General features: G+C 40.7%; 1 protein-coding gene across 1 annotated transcript; it reads left to right on the forward strand.

The window, feature by feature from the left end:
- Positions 1 to 2,642: 2,642 nt before the first annotated feature.
- LOC133999459 (myosin heavy chain, fast skeletal muscle-like) lies at positions 2,643 to 15,022 on the forward strand. Its single transcript, XM_062438645.1, has 38 exons — positions 2,643 to 2,861; positions 3,023 to 3,166; positions 3,328 to 3,484; positions 3,593 to 3,620; positions 3,713 to 3,824; positions 3,895 to 3,987; positions 4,078 to 4,141; positions 4,268 to 4,366; positions 4,479 to 4,582; positions 5,668 to 5,806; positions 5,908 to 6,026; positions 6,131 to 6,280; positions 6,385 to 6,555; positions 6,639 to 6,960; positions 7,073 to 7,143; positions 7,249 to 7,336; positions 7,423 to 7,540; positions 7,629 to 7,752; positions 7,839 to 7,975; positions 8,079 to 8,334; positions 8,568 to 8,810; positions 8,910 to 9,086; positions 9,176 to 9,321; positions 9,438 to 9,528; positions 9,613 to 10,002; positions 10,088 to 10,214; positions 10,308 to 10,426; positions 10,921 to 11,117; positions 11,236 to 11,419; positions 11,502 to 11,667; positions 11,836 to 11,960; positions 12,078 to 12,386; positions 12,471 to 12,674; positions 13,327 to 13,452; positions 13,559 to 13,729; positions 14,488 to 14,592; positions 14,676 to 14,771; positions 14,876 to 15,022. The coding sequence occupies exons 1-38, from the start codon at positions 2,658 to 2,660 to the stop codon at positions 15,020 to 15,022; spliced, it is 5,823 nt and encodes a 1,940-aa protein (XP_062294629.1). The 5' UTR covers positions 2,643 to 2,657.
- Positions 15,023 to 15,930: the final 908 nt, after the last annotated feature.

The following is a 15,930-nucleotide window of genomic DNA, read 5'->3' on the forward strand; positions in this document are numbered from 1 at the left end:
GAGGAAGGGAGGAAAGGAGGAAGGAAAGAAGGAAGAAGGAAGGAAAGGAGGGACGAAGGAATGAAGGGAGGAAGGAAGGAAGGTAGGAGGGAGGGTGGGAGGGAGGGAAAAAGGAAAAGAGGAAGGGAGGAAGGACAGGGGAAAGAAGGAAGGGAGGAAGGTAAGGGGGAGGAAAGAAAGAGAGAAGGCGGGAGGGAGGAAAGAAGGAAGGGAGGAAGGAAGGAAGGAAGGGAGGAAGGAAGGACAGAAGGAAGGAAGGAAGGAAGGAAGGACAGAAGGAAGGAAGGAAAGCGAGGAAGGAAAGAAAGAGAGAAGGAGGGAGGAAAGAAGGAACAGTCAAAACAGACGAGGTCAAAACTGATTCAGTTTGAGTTTAAAATGTTCCCAGTCATGATACATTTTGAGTTCTGTAGGTGAATAAGTTCACATGTTCATCCCCCGAACAACAAAGCCCACAAGTTCACTGAGTACCTGAGAAGCCCGGCTATTTATGCATTTATTTAGCCTTCAGCCAAGTTATAAGGTTATAAAATTATTCATGTTAAAACTATATTTTAAAGTTCATTCATGTTTAATTCAATGCTAATGCTACTAAAAGGCACTTGTACAGCTGTCAGTTATTTTCAGGTCATTTTACTGGGAGGCAATGCCAGTAATGTATCAAAACCAGAGCCACATAGTTGATCAAGGACACCAACTTTCCATAACAGCAACAACATTTGAATCAAATGTGGCATGAGGATAAAGACGTTTCATATCTGAGTGGGACTTTTTATAGGTCTTATCTCAGCCAAGTTGGCAAATGTTCCTCTGGTCCTTTTAAGGAAAGGTGCAATATCATTTGAGCTTTATGGTGAGGGCTTAACAAACAGTTTTATGACAGGAATATGAGATGTGCTAGTGTCCTGCTAACTATGTACCAGCAGCACTAGGGTGCTTCTCCATAACAGCTTTCCATTCCTGGCTATGTGTGTTTAATTGCAAAGGTAAGTAAAGACGACCTCATATCATAAAATGACGAAATCCCCTCTCAAATGAGTCAGAATCTAAATTTATCAGAGTAAATTATTTATTGGAGCAAATTTGTGGTTTGAAAAGCAGGGAATCTATTTCACTGCATCTATTTTGGGACACACTTTGTGGATTATCATTATCATCAGCAGCATCATCACCACTGTGCTCTTTGTACACTCTGTGACTTCTTTTACACTTTACTAGTCATTCAAACTGTTTCTTTATTATATCGAAACTCTGAACTGGACCTCTACTGTGCACTTTGTTGTGGTTTCTATCTATCTATCTATCTATCTATCTATCTATCTATCTATCTATCTATCTATCTATCTATCTATCTATCTATCTATCTATCTATCTATCTATCTATCTATCTATCTATCTATCTATCTATCTATCTATCTATCTATTTATCTATCTATCTATCTATCTATCTATCTATCTATCTATCTATCTATCTATCTATCTATCTATCTATCTATCCATCTATCTATCTATCTATCTATCTATCTATCTATCTATCTATCTATCTATCTATCTATCTATCTATCTATCTATCTATCTATCTATCTATCTATCTATCTATCTAGCTCTCTGTCTGTCTCTCTGTCTGTCTATGTGTCTGTCTCTCTATCACCAAGACATGTTTTATATGCAGACATGCAGCCAAGCTCAATGAATCACTACAAACATCTTTCATGATATCATCACACTCAATACCAATGACATTTAAAGTAAATCTTACTGAGAATTTATGGGTTCAAAAATGGATGTCATGGCACAACCCCTTTCATAGATTTAAAAAATAGTTAAATATGTATTTGTCTTTATTATTTTCTTTATTTTCATTTTTATGTTTACCTACTTCAGATCCTTGTGAGCTAGCTTAATATAGAAGGTTTTTTTTTTTTTACAGTTTAGCAATGACATATATTAGACACAAAAAGCTTACTTAACCTCAAATGTCAACAGATGGGTCTCAAGATGACAGTGAAACTTGACCGACTTCTGCCAACCAAGCAGTTCCAGCCGCTATATAAGAAGCTGCTTCAGGCTCCTCTGAGAACTGACAGGCATATCACCCAGGTAAGTGCTTTCTTTGTATGCTCATATTATTTTCTTTGACTCCAAATGAACTGAAACATGAATCTCTTGTGACACTTTATCATCATGTTTTTAATGTCAAGTGATCTTGACAGGATAGTATTATTAATCAAAGTTGTTTCTTTTTAGTGAAGCATGAGGCATCTTTAATTTTTCCAACTGCTCTTAATTACTGGTTTAGAAAGGCTCTATAATGATAATGTGATTGAGATCTTTTAATAACCAAAATATTTTGAAATGACTGGAGAGGCTATAAAAATAGTCATAGTGGTGTAGATACTCATATAACTGTAAAAGTTTATTTTAAGGTTGAGTCCTGTGTAATGACCATATCAATCTTTCTTTAACAGTATCCTTAAACTACAACAGATACTGTGCTGCTCATCTGGGACAAACTGAGGTAAGATGTTAAAATACAACACAAGATTCATGACATCAGATACAGACATGACATGCAAATCATTTAAACCATATCAGAATTAAATATATTCAACATAATTCAAACTCATCTTGTTTTCAGTCCCCTCTAAAGTGCCATCATGAGCACAGATGCAGAGATGGCGGCCTACGGGCCTGCGTCCATTTACCTCCGGAAGCCTGAGAAGGAGAGGATCGAGGCTCAAAATGCTCCATTTGATGCCAAAACGGCCTTTTTTGTGACTGATCCTGAAGACATGTATCTCAAGGGTAAACTCGTCAAAAAAGAGGGTGGTAAAGCAACTGTTGAGACACTTTCAGGAAAGGTAGGCGAACAAATACTTTATTTGAAATACTTGACATAGAGTCTTTTTAAACCCTTGATAGGCCTTTTACACTATTTGAGACCCTGACAGTAAAAGAGGATTACTTCCATCCCAAAAATGAATTACTGTCTTAATTTTTTTTAACTGCCTTTCTCATTCAGACTGTCACTGTAAAAGAGGATGATATCCATGCCATGAACCCTCCGAAGTATGATAAAATTGAGGACATGGCCATGATGACCCACCTCAACGAGCCTGCTGTGCTGTTTAACCTCAAAGAGCGTTTTTCATCATGGATGATCTATGTGAGTGTTTAAATTAACATACACATGAATACACACAGGTCATCAATAAACTTAACATACTGATAATGTTTGTTTAAATATGTATGTCAAATGTGTTTAATAAAGTGTTAAATAAAGCAAGTGTTAAATGAAGTTAAGGATGAATTGTCTTCTCTTTTCAGACTTACTCCGGCCTGTTCTGTGTCGTCGTGAACCCCTACAAGTGGCTTCCTGTGTACGATTCTCAGGTTGTGGGAGCATACAGAGGCAAGAAGAGGATTGAGGCACCACCTCACATCTTCTCCATCTCCGACAATGCCTATCAGTTCATGCTCACTGGTAATATATTTATGAGACACACAACGAGATACAGCAGATATGACATGAAATATGACTTTGTACGATATAAGGTTATTACTGAGACATTAAAACATTTGTTCATTTCAGATCGTGAGAACCAGTCTATCCTTATTACGTGAGTAATGTACAAATCATTGAATAACTAAAGGACATTTACAGATATGGAAAAAAACACACAACACTCAAGTTATCTTTCTCTTCCCACAGCGGAGAATCCGGTGCAGGTAAGACTGTCAACACCAAGCGTGTCATCCAGTACTTTGCAACAATTGCAGTGACTGGATCCAAGAAGACTGAGCCAATACCTGGAAAAATGCAGGTAAAACTGGTTGCCTTTACTCAAAACATTTGTTTCCTGTTTATGGTTTATTTTATATATCTTCTCGTAGGGTTCACTGGAAGATCAAATCATTGCAGCCAACCCTCTGCTGGAGTCCTATGGTAATGCCAAGACTGTGAGGAATGACAACTCTTCTCGTTTTGTAAGTGTTAAAAGGGCCAAAAGTCGACCTCAAAGAATCTTATTGGGCTAAATATGATGAATCATGCTGACGTTAATCCGATGTGTCTAGGGTAAATTCATCAGAATTCACTTTGGGACCTCGGGCAAACTGGCCTCAGCTGATATTGAAACATGTAAGTAATATTTACATTTTATGCTGGGACTTTTGTTTGGATTTACACATAGGTATGACGCTAGGTTTTCCACTGTATGATGTCATGTTAGTGATACCGTTATCTGACTTTGATGGTTATTTATAGATCTGCTGGAGAAGTCCCGTGTCACCTTCCAGTTGTCTGCTGAGAGGAGCTACCATATCTTCTATCAGCTGATGACTGGCCACAAGGCAGAGCTCCTGGGTATGTTACAACAGCATCCAACAATTAGGAATTACAAAAGCAGAATTATGACAATAACACTAGGAATTTTGCAGGATTTTAAAAGCATTTTTTTTCTTCAAACCTTTTGCAGAGGCTCTTCTTATCACCACCAACCCCTATGACTTCCATATGGTCAGTCAGGGTGAAGTGACTGTCAAGAGCATTGATGATATAGAGGAGTTCATTGCAACAGATGTAAAGTGTCCATTTTCCATTATTTTAATCATGATGTGATATTTAGTCAAGTAGGACATGTTCCTAGCTCAACATCCCACTTTGCATTCCTGGCCCAACATTGCAATCAACCACTGCCTGGATCAACACTTGCACTGCAATCTTGCAAAAAATACACTGCTCAAAAAACTTAAGGGGACACTTAAATCGCACATCGGATCTTTAATGAACAAATGATTCAAGTTGAAAATCTTGACTGATGTACATTGTATATTTTATTGAGAATAAAAAGACAACAATGGTCAATGGAAACCAAAATCATCAACCCATTGAGGGCTGGATTCAAAATCATACCGAAGTAAAAAGTTGAAATCACCGGCTGACCCAACTTGCGTGAATTTCATCATGGCATCTCATAATGTGGCTTGCCTGTATACACTCCTGACAACGTCTTGGCATGCTCCCGATGAGTTGGTGGATGGTGTCCTGGGGGATCTCCCCATAGACCTGGATCAGGGCATCAGTGAGCTCCTTGACAGTCTGTGGCGGTACCTAGCAGTGTCCAGTGCCCCTATACACAACGTCCCATAGGTGCTCGGTTGGATTTAGGTTAGGGGACCATGAGGGTCAGTCAATGGCATCCATGCCTTCGTCATCCAGGAACTGCCTACACACTCTGGCCACATGAGGCCGGGCATCATCCTGCACCAGGAGGAACCCAGAGCCCACTGCACCAGCGTAAGGTCTGACATTCGCTCTGAGGACTTCATCCCAGTACCTAATAACAGTCAGGATACCATTGCTTTTGTATGAGTCCCGATGGTAAGCAAGTCAGTATTAAAGGAAAAGTTAGTAAAACTGTGTTTCTTTTATAAATAAGTATGGTTCAACTAGCCAGCACCAAAATGTGTTCACATTGTAAGTTTTTTCCAGAAAACTACAATGCTCCATGTTGCTCAATGTTGGTCCAGGAATGCAATGTGGGATGTTGATTAGGAACATGTCCTACATCGTGCATTTCGTAAATCAATTCATGCATTATTTAAAAAATGTAAAATTAAGAATATTCAATGAACCTCTTGCAACTTCTTTCATGTACAACACAGGCAGCTATTGACATCTTGGGTTTCACTGCTGAGGAGAAGCTGGGCATCTTCAAGCTGACTGGTGCTGTGATGCATCATGGCAATATGAAATTCAAGCAGAAGCCGCGTGAGGAGCAGGCTGAACCTGATGGCACAGAGGGTAATTCTGATGAAAATATCTCAAAACAGATCTATCAATATGCACTGTGTAATGTTAAACATCCCAGTTCATTGATAGCTAAAGGTTTGTCTTTCCATCAGAGGCTGATAAAATCGCCTACCTCATGGGCCTGAATTCAGCTGATATGCTGAAAGCTCTGTGCTTCCCCCGAGTCAAGGTTGGAAACGAGATGGTGACCAAAGGTCAGACCGTACCACAGGTAAGATAAAGAAAATGTAATGTTTGAAGAAATGAAAGTACATTTGCATTTTGCCATGCAAATATAATTCTGAATGATCGTCCTTCTAAAATCTTTATTTCTAGGTCAACAATTCTGTCATGGCTCTGTGTAAGTCTGTCTATGAGAAAATGTTCTTGTGGATGGTCATCCGTATCAATGAGATGCTGGACACAAAGCAGCCAAGACAATTCTTCATTGGAGTGTTGGATATCGCTGGATTTGAGATCTTCGATGTGAGTAGTTAGAAAATAAATGATATATGAGCGAGATCAACAGTATTTTGACATGCAGTTGAATACATTTTTGTAATTTCTCATTTTTGTTTCTGTAATTGCAGTTCAACAGTTTTGAGCAACTCTGCATTAACTTCACAAATGAGAAACTGCAACAGTTCTTCAACCACCACATGTTTGTCCTGGAGCAAGAGGAGTACAAGAAAGAAGGAATTGAATGGGAGTTCATTGACTTTGGTATGGACTTGGCGGCCTGCATTGAGCTTATCGAGAAGGTAAGACAACGTCCTGTAGAACTGATTTCCTGCTTTCTGAGTACCAGCTAGATAATTGTTCATATGACATCATTTCCTGTCAGCCAATGGGCATCTTCTCCATCCTTGAAGAGGAGTGCATGTTCCCCAAGGCCTCTGACACAACTTTCAAAAACAAGCTGCATGATCAGCATCTTGGTAAGACCCAGGCTTTTGGGAAGCCAAAACCTGCAAAGGGCAAGCCTGAGGCTCACTTCTCCCTAGCTCACTATGCTGGTGTAGTGGACTACAATATCAATGGCTGGTTGGACAAGAACAAGGACCCCCTGAATGACTCAGTCATCCAGCTCTACCAGAAGTCTTCAAACAAACTGCTTAGTCTTCTGTATGCTAGCCATTCTTCAGGTGACGGTAAGAAACAAATCAGCAAAAACTGGTAATCTATTAATTTACATTTCTTGTATAGTACAGTTTTCATGTGGGGAGAAAACTGAGCATGTAAAGCAAAAGCAGTAATTCAGTGGAATTGTTAACACAGATGCTGGCGGTGGCGGCAAAAAGGGAAAGAAGAAAGGTGCTTCCTTCCAGACTGTGTCTGCTATGTTCAGAGTATGTAAATCCTTCTTTGATAACAGTGAAGTACCATTTTGAAATAATTTTAATATAGTATCTTAAAGGGTAGGACATTATTAAATGATTAGCGCTGATCCACAGGAGAACTTGGGCAAGCTGATGACCAATTTGAGGAGCACTCACCCTCATTTTGTCCGTTGCCTGATTCCCAATGAAACAAAGACCCCAGGTAAGAAGAACATAATCCACATTTTTGTACTTTCTGCATGAAGTATTATGAAGAAATATTTTTAACACTATGTATGCTGTTTTTAGGTCTTATGGAGAATTTCTTGGTCATCCATCAGTTGAGGTGTAACGGTGTGCTGGAAGGCATAAGAATCTGCAGAAAAGGTTTCCCCAGCAGAATCCTCTACGGTGACTTCAAGCAGAGGTGATGCAATTTCCAGTAAACATAAGTCAAGTTGATTTCAGCTGAGTTGCCAGCTAGGATATGGGGTCAATATACTTTTCTGTTGTAGATATAAAATATTGAATGCCAGTGTAATCCCTGAGGGACAATTCATTGACAACAAGAAAGCTGCAGAGAAGCTGCTTGGCTCCATTGATGTGGACCACACTCAGTACAAGTTTGGGCACACTAAGGTACATTCTTATAGACAATGTTGACAGAGTTTACTTGTGTAGATGTCTCGTGTCAATATTTGCTGTTCCTTAAACTGACAACACAGGTGTTCTTCAAAGCTGGTCTGCTGGGTACCTTGGAGGAGATGAGAGATGACAAACTGGGTGAGCTGGTAACCATGACTCAGGCTCTCTGCAGAGGATACATCATGAGGAGAGAGTATGTTAAGATGACGGAGAGAAGGTAAGATCATCATACTGTCAATTTGAACATTGTCCAAATGTCATGTTGTTAACCCCACAAGTTTTACAGTTACATTAACACTTTATTTATATGTATTCTCCAGAGAATCAATCTATACCATCCAGTACAATTTCCGTTCATTCATGAATGTGAAAAACTGGCCATGGATGAATCTGTACTTCAAGCTCAAACCACTTCTGAAGAGTGCCGAGACTGAGAAAGAGCTGGCCCAGATGAAGGAGAACTATGACAAGATGAAGACAGACCTGGCTACTGCTCTGTCCAAGAAGAAGGAGCTGGAGGAGAAAATGGTTTCTCTGCTGCAGGAAAAGAATGACCTGCAACTGCAAGTGTCATCTGTGAGTAGCATACATACATACTTATTTTTTTGTACTAATTTACTGCAGTTAATTACTTTTTTAAATCCGATCTACATGAAGTTCAAATGTTGTGTAGTCATTGTATAAATGCCTTGCCAAAGTATGCCAAAGTATTAATATTACATGCCAAAGGAATACTAAGTAATACATTTATATCTTAATAGTTAATCCAATCTAGTATATTGGCTACCAAATGTATTTTCCAAATATAGGAAACTGAAAACCTCTCAGATGCTGAGGAAAGGTGTGAAGGTCTGATCAAGAGCAAGATCCAACTCGAGGCTAAACTCAAAGAGACAACCGAGAGACTGGAAGATGAAGAGGAAGTCAATGCTGAGCTAACTGCAAAGAAGAGGAAGCTGGAGGATGAGTGCTCTGAGCTGAAGAAAGATATTGATGACTTGGAGCTCACCTTGGCTAAAGTGGAGAAGGAGAAACATGCAACTGAAAACAAGGTACATTTAATTAAAATCTAAATGTATACAAAAGGAGGAAAAGAAGTCCATACTTAGCCTACTTAGTGACATTTAAATGTACCTGTGTGCCACTTTTAGGTGAAAAATCTGACAGAGGAGATGGCATCTCAAGATGAGTGTATTGCCAAGTTAACCAAGGAGAAGAAAGCCCTCCAAGAGGCTCACCAGCAGACACTGGATGACCTGCAGGCAGAGGAGGACAAAGTCAACACTCTGACCAAGGCCAAGATAAAACTGGAACAGCAAGTGGACGATGTGAGAAAACTTACTAGCTTGTGTGTTGGAATTAACATTTCATGATTAAAACATGATTCAATGTCAACATTATAAAATTATCTCAAAAGCTTGAGGGATCACTGGAGCAAGAGAAGAAGCTCCGTATGGAGCTTGAGAGAGCCAAAAGGAAGCTTGAGGGAGATCTGAAACTGGCCCAGGAATCCATAATGGATCTGGAGAATGACAAGCAGCAATCTGATGAGAAAATCAAGAAGTAACTTTTCTTTTTCATCGTTAATCCTTACATTTAACTAGTGCCACAATGCAACACAATGATCCCTAGTCAAAACTATATCTATAACTGCAATAAGAGTTTTTTTCCTCATCCAGGAAGGAGTTTGAGGTCAGCCAGCTGCTCAGCAAGATTGAGGATGAACAGTCTCTTGGTGCACAGCTTCATAAGAAGATCAAGGAACTCCAGGTTAGTGTTTGACATGGATATTATACTCAGTGATGGAAAAACAACCTGTTACAGTAAGTTCCTTCTTGATATTACTAACCCTAGGCTCGTATTGAGGAGTTGGAGGAAGAAATCGAGGCTGAGCGGTCTGCTCGGGCTAAGGTGGAGAAGCAGAGGGCTGACCTCTCCAGGGAACTTGAGGAGATCAGCGAGAGACTTGAGGAAGCTGGCGGAGCGACAGCCGCTCAGATCGAGATGAACAAGAAGCGTGAGGCTGAGTTCCTGAAGCTGCGCCGTGATCTCGAAGAGTCGACCCTGCAGCATGAATCTACCTCAGCAGCTCTCCGCAAGAAGCAGGCTGATACTGTCGCGGAGCTGGGAGAGCAGATCGACAACCTCCAGCGTGTCAAGCAGAAGCTGGAAAAAGAGAAGAGCGAGTACAGGATGGAGATTGACGACCTGTCCAGCAACATGGAGGCTATAGCTAAAGCCAAAGTAAGTGTTTGTGTGCAGTATGGCAATGAGGTTAGAAGAATACCAAGGATAGTCATGTTTGTACATGTTTGTGTTGCTTAAATAGGGCAACTTGGAAAAAATGTGCAGAACTCTTGAAGACCAGCTGAGTGAGTTCAAGTCCAAGAATGAAGAGCACGTCCGCCAGCTGAATGACATTAATGCACAGAGGGCAAGACTCAGTACAGAGAATGGTGAGACACATCAAATAAAACCATCTGTGGGCAAGTCCACTGTTTTTTTTTTTTACAAATTGATTTATTTATATATATTTTTTTATCATTCAGGTGAAATGTCCCGCCAGCTCGAGGAGAAAGACGCTATTGTTTCCCAGCTGACCAGAAGCAAGCAGGCTTACACTCAGCAGATTGAGGAACTCAAGAGGCACGTTGAGGAGGAAGTGAAGGTATAACATGTTTCTATTCCCTGTTATTAGACTTTAATACTGGTGGAACTGAGTACTCCACTTCATGTTACGTAATTTTAAGCACATATGATAGAGACATCCCAAACACAATCATCTTCAAAATGTGATTACCTCAGAAAATTCCCCCTTTTAATCCTTCCATCATCCAAAAAAATAATGGAATGGTTCGTTATTTCCACTTATTATGGATTATAGTGAACTAGAGCAGAGAGTAAATTAATATTAATTGATTTTCTAATAGCCAATTTGCTTTCCAGCATTATAATATAATCATTTATTTTTGGCCGAGACACATCTGTTGAGGAAATGTTGAATTTTGGCGAGACAGGTATGGATCGGTAAAAGATGTTGAATGATATTTGCGGTTTGAGATCTTTCAATGAAATGCAACGTAACATAAATAAAAATTATCATGACAACAAACATTTTGAAGAAGACTCACAAAGATACTTTTACCCCTGGTACCGTGTTAGGCCAAGAATGCCCTGGCCCATGGTGTTCAGTCTGCCCGCCATGACTGTGATCTGCTCAGAGAGCAGTATGAGGAGGAGCAGGAGGCTAAAGCTGAGCTACAGCGAGGAATGTCCAAGGCAAACAGCGAAGTGGCTCAGTGGAGAACCAAATACGAGACTGATGCTATCCAGCGCACTGAGGAGCTGGAGGAAGCCAAGTACATAGAACCTTTTTACTCTTACATAAATAAATCATTTTGAATGACATTTTTGCTTTTCACTCAGTTTGTCATCTGTATGTGCAATTAAGTAAAAGACAACACTTTCTTACTACAGGAAAAAGCTTGCCCAGCGTCTGCAGGATGCTGAGGAGTCCATCGAGGCTGTGAACTCAAAGTGTTCCTCTTTGGAGAAGACCAAGCAGAGGCTACAGGGTGAGGTGGAGGACCTCATGATTGATGTAGAGAGAGCTAATTCTCTGGCTGCAAACCTGGACAAGAAGCAGAGGAACTTTGATAAGGTAAATAGTAATAAGGAAAGAAAAAACATATTTAAACATAATTATATTAATGTAAATGCTAACTTCATTCATATAATTTTAGGTCCTTGCAGAATGGAAACAGAAGTATGAGGAGGGCCAGGCAGAGCTGGAAGGAGCCCTGAAGGAGTCTCGATCTCTCAGCACTGAAATGTTCAAGATGAAGAACTCCTACGAGGAGACACTGGATCATCTGGAGACCATGAAGAGAGAGAACAAGAACCTGCAACGTATGTCAATCCCATTGTATTTAATGTAACTATTACAGTGATTGTAATGGTTCTTTCTTGGCTTTGGCATGAGGGTTTGTGGTGGTAAATCCTAATTTTCTAGATATGATGTATCCTGCACAGTCTTAAGTTTCTCTAAATTGGATTTTGGTTTTGGTCATTTGACAGAGGAGATCTCAGAACTGACTGAACAGATTAGTGTGACTGGAAAGACCATCAATGAGCTGGAGAAAGCCAAGAAGACCGTTGAGACTGAGAAGTCTGAACTTCAGACAGCTCTGGAGGAAGCAGAGGTTAAAATCGAAATTTTAATATTAGACCACTTATATGATGAAATACCTGCCTATATATTTCTTTATTTTTTCTGAGACAGACTGGTAACCTTTAGATACATCAACTTTTTCCTTAAGGGAGCACTGGAACACGAGGAAGCCAAGATTCTCCGTGTTCAGCTAGAGCTTAACCAGATCAAAGGTGAGATAGACAGAAAGCTTGCAGAAAAGGATGAGGAGATGGAGCAGATAAAGAGGAACAGCCAAAGGATCATTGACTCCATGCAGAGCACTCTCGATGCTGAGGTCAGGAGCAGGAATGATGCCCTGAGAATCAAGAAGAAGATGGAGGGAGACCTGAATGAGATGGAGATCCAACTGAGCCATGCTAACAGGCAGGCTGCTGAGACCCAGAAACTATATAGGAGTGTCCAGGGACATCTCAAGGTAAGCTTCGTCTGATCAATGAATGAACACATTTTAAAGAGCCAAAAAGAAAAGAACAATAATTTTCCCTCTATGTGTTGTCAGGATGCCCAACTGCACCTTGATGAAGCTCTCAGAGGAAATGAAGACATGAAGGAGCAGGTTGCCATGGTGGAGCGCAGGAACGGCCTGATGATGGCTGAGATTGAGGAGCTGAGAGCCGCTCTGGAGCAGACAGAGAGAGGACGCAAAATCGCTGAACAGGAGTTGCTTGATGCTAGTGAGCGTGTCGGACTGCTTCACTCACAGGTTTGTATGTTCAATGATTCACAAGAAACTCTATTTATACTTAACCCCGTCTGTTTTGACTGTTCCTTATTTCCTCCTTTCCTTCCTTCCGTCTTTCCTTCCTCCCTCCTTCTCCTTCTCTCTTTATTTCCTTCCTCTCTCTTTCCTCCCTTCCGTCTTTCCTTCTTCCATCCCCCTTTCTTCCTTCCTTCTGTCCTTCCTTCCTTCCTCCCTCCCTCCCTCCTTCTTTCCTTCCCTCCTTCCTTCCTCCCTTCCTCCCTCCTTCTCTCTTTTTTCCTCCCCCCTACCTTCCTCCCTTCCTTCTTTCCTCTGTCCTTCTTTCCTTCCTTCCTCCCTTCTTCCTTCCTTCCTCCCTCCCTCCTACCTTCCTTCCTTCCTTCTTTCCTCCGTTCTTCCTTCTTTCCTTTCCTCCATTCCTTCCTTCCTTCCTCCCTCCTTTCCTTCCTTCTTCCTTCCTCCCTCCTTCCTACCTTCCTTCCTTCCTTCTTTCCTCCATCTTTCCTTCTTTCCTTTCCTCCCTCCTTTTCTTCCTTCTTCCTTCCTCCCTTCCTTCTTCCTCTCTTCCTTCCTTGACTCGAGGACAACAGGAGGGTTAATAAATATACATACCAACTTTGCAATACATAACAAATGTGACTTTTTTAATATTCAGAACACCAGTCTCCTGAACTCCAAGAAGAAGCTGGAGGCTGATCTTGTGCAAGTTCAGGGTGAAGTGGAGGATTCAATTCAGGAAGCAAGAAATGCTGAGGAGAAAGCCAAAAAGGCTATCACTGATGTGAGCTTATACCTCTAACTCTTCAGTTCTATGAATAATTGAACATTTGTGTATACTGCCTTACACTGATGATATAATTCAAATTCTGAAAACTTCATAATTTCAGGCTGCGATGATGGCCGAGGAACTGAAGAAGGAGCAGGACACCAGCGCTCACCTGGAGAGGATGAAGAAGAACCTGGAGATCACAGTCAAGGACCTGCAGCACCGTCTGGATGAGGCTGAGAACCTCGCCATGAAAGGTGGCAAGAAGCAGCTCCAGAAACTGGAGACAAGGGTATGCACTGATCACGATGGATCATTTTCTGGAGGTGGACCACACTTTCAATATGCAAAATAAATTATATATATGTTTGATTGACTGTGATGTTACGACCCGGTTCCTTCCGTCCTTCTTCCTTTCCTCCTTCTCTCTTTCTTTCCTTCCTCTCTCTTTCCTCCCTTCCTTTCTTCCTTCCTTTCCTTCCTCTCTTCCTTCTTTCCTCCCTCCCTCCTTCCCTCCTTCTCTCTTTCTTTCCTCCCTCCTTTCGTCCTTCCTTCCTCTCTCCTTTCCTTCCTTCTTCCTTCCTCCTTTTCTTCCTTCATCCCTCCCTCCTTTCCTTCCTTCTTCCTCCCTTTCTTCCTTCCTCCTTTCCTTCCTTCATCCCTCCCTCCTTTCCTTCCTTCTTCCTCCCTTTCTTCCTTCCCCCCTCTTTTCCTTCCTTCTTCCTCCCTTCCTTCCTTCATCCCTCTTTCCTTCCTTCTTCCTCCCTTCCTTCCTTCCTCCCTCTTTTCCTTCCATCCTTCCTTCCTTCCTCCATCTTTTCCTTCCTTCTTCCTCCCTTCCTTCCTTCCTTCCTCCCTCTTGTCCTTCCTTCTTCCTTTGCCTCCATCCTTCCTTCCTCCCTCCTTTCCTTCCTTCTTCCTTCCTTCCTTCCTTGACTCGAGGACAACAGGAGGGTTAAACAAAGGGCAGATACACAAAACACACAGACATAGGACGTAACAGTGATCTTTATATATAATACTGATATCTCATTTATCATCACTTTTCAGGTGCGTGAGCTAGAAAATGAAGTTGAGGCCGAGCAGAGACGCGGAGCTGATGCTGTTAAAGGAGTCCGCAAATATGAAAGAAGAGTGAAGGAGCTGACCTACCAGGTATTTCCTGTGTAAATAAAAAAACTACCTTAATATCTCTGTATTATTTATTCTTCATCACTTATAAGCCTTTATCTGTGTAGACTGAAGAGGACCATAAGAATGTGCACAGACTTCAAGATCTGGTGGATAAGCTGCAGCTCAAAGTCAAAGCTTACAAGAGACAAGCTGAAGAAGCTGTAAGTCAAATACACTGATGAGACCAATCATCTATACAGGTGATTCAATAGTTATAGTATTTGTCTTGTAACTAAATGAATGTTGCTCCCACCACCCTTCACAGGAGGAGCAGGCCAACACTCACTTGTCCAGGTCCAGGAAGGTCCAGCATGAGTTGGAGGAAGCTCAGGAGCGTGCTGACATCGCTGAGTCTCAGGTCAACAAGCTGAGAGCCAAGAGCCGTGATCATGGAAAGGTACATTTGTTATAGGTTGTTTGCATGGTCACAATATCAGTTGTTTTTAATGTTGTGCACTTTCACTGTTGATATTGTAAGTCAGTATCCCACTTTATAATAGTCAAATCATTATAGTCTTCCACATGAAGAGACAAAATAACTTCTACTGTTTGTTTCATTGATTTGAACTATTGTTTATTTATTTTCACTTCCTTTTTTTAGGCTGAAGAGTAAGAGTCATCATCTAATTTATGCCTTTTAACAAAGTTCATAAAATATGAACATATGGTTGAAGGCTCTTAAACATTTCAATAAAGACAATAATTGGCATCACTATCCTGAATTCGTCTTTTTTTTCCTATTTGAAACTGTCAGCCAGGACACTTGTGTCATGCCTCCAGATGAAACCCTCTTAGTGTCAAATGTAGCAACTGGAAGACGCTCATTTTGTGTTGTGTGGAACTTATTTTGGGCTTGAACTGAAATGTGTTGCCAACTGTTTTCGGGTCCATGTAGGGAGATACAGTATCTCCCTCTATAATTTCACTACAGGATTATGAGATGTATCAGAGTCCAGTAACTGTAGACTACAAATATTCGGGTGCATTTCCTGAACTAATCTCCATGCATGCATCCGTCATACCCCATTAAAACATAATAATATTCTCTATTTATGGAACACTTCTCAAAGTCCATGTTACAAAGTGCTTCACAAAGGTAACAAAAATAAAATAATTAGGTTTTTAAAAAGAAAAACAGATTAAAAAAACAGTTTAGTGTATAAAAAACAATTCAATGTAGGAAAAACAGGAATAAAGAAGACTAAGAGAGTAAAATTAGGAAAGGCTCCCGATAAAAGTATGTTATTATGAAGAGACTAAAGAGGCTTCTGTACAGTTTGGAGTCATTCAAAAGATTTTTGGTACAGTCAATTTAAAATA

This window comes from Scomber scombrus, chromosome 18 (assembly GCF_963691925.1).
Source record: "Scomber scombrus chromosome 18, fScoSco1.1, whole genome shotgun sequence".
Lineage (NCBI taxonomy): Eukaryota > Metazoa > Chordata > Actinopteri > Scombriformes > Scombridae > Scomber > Scomber scombrus.

What these genes read in the sequence shown, in the direction of transcription:
- LOC133999459 (XM_062438645.1), top strand. Translation starts at nt 2,658, where the DNA reads ATGAGCACAGATGCAGAGATGGCGGCCTACGGGCCTGCGTCCATTTAC. An exon ending in AGCAGAGGAACTTTGATAAG is followed by an intron (nt 11,420 to 11,501) that starts GTAAATAGTAAT and finishes ATATAATTTTAG; the next exon opens with GTCCTTGCAGAATGGAAACA. An exon ending in AGAGACAAGCTGAAGAAGCT is followed by an intron (nt 14,772 to 14,875) that starts GTAAGTCAAATA and finishes CACCCTTCACAG; the next exon opens with GAGGAGCAGGCCAACACTCA.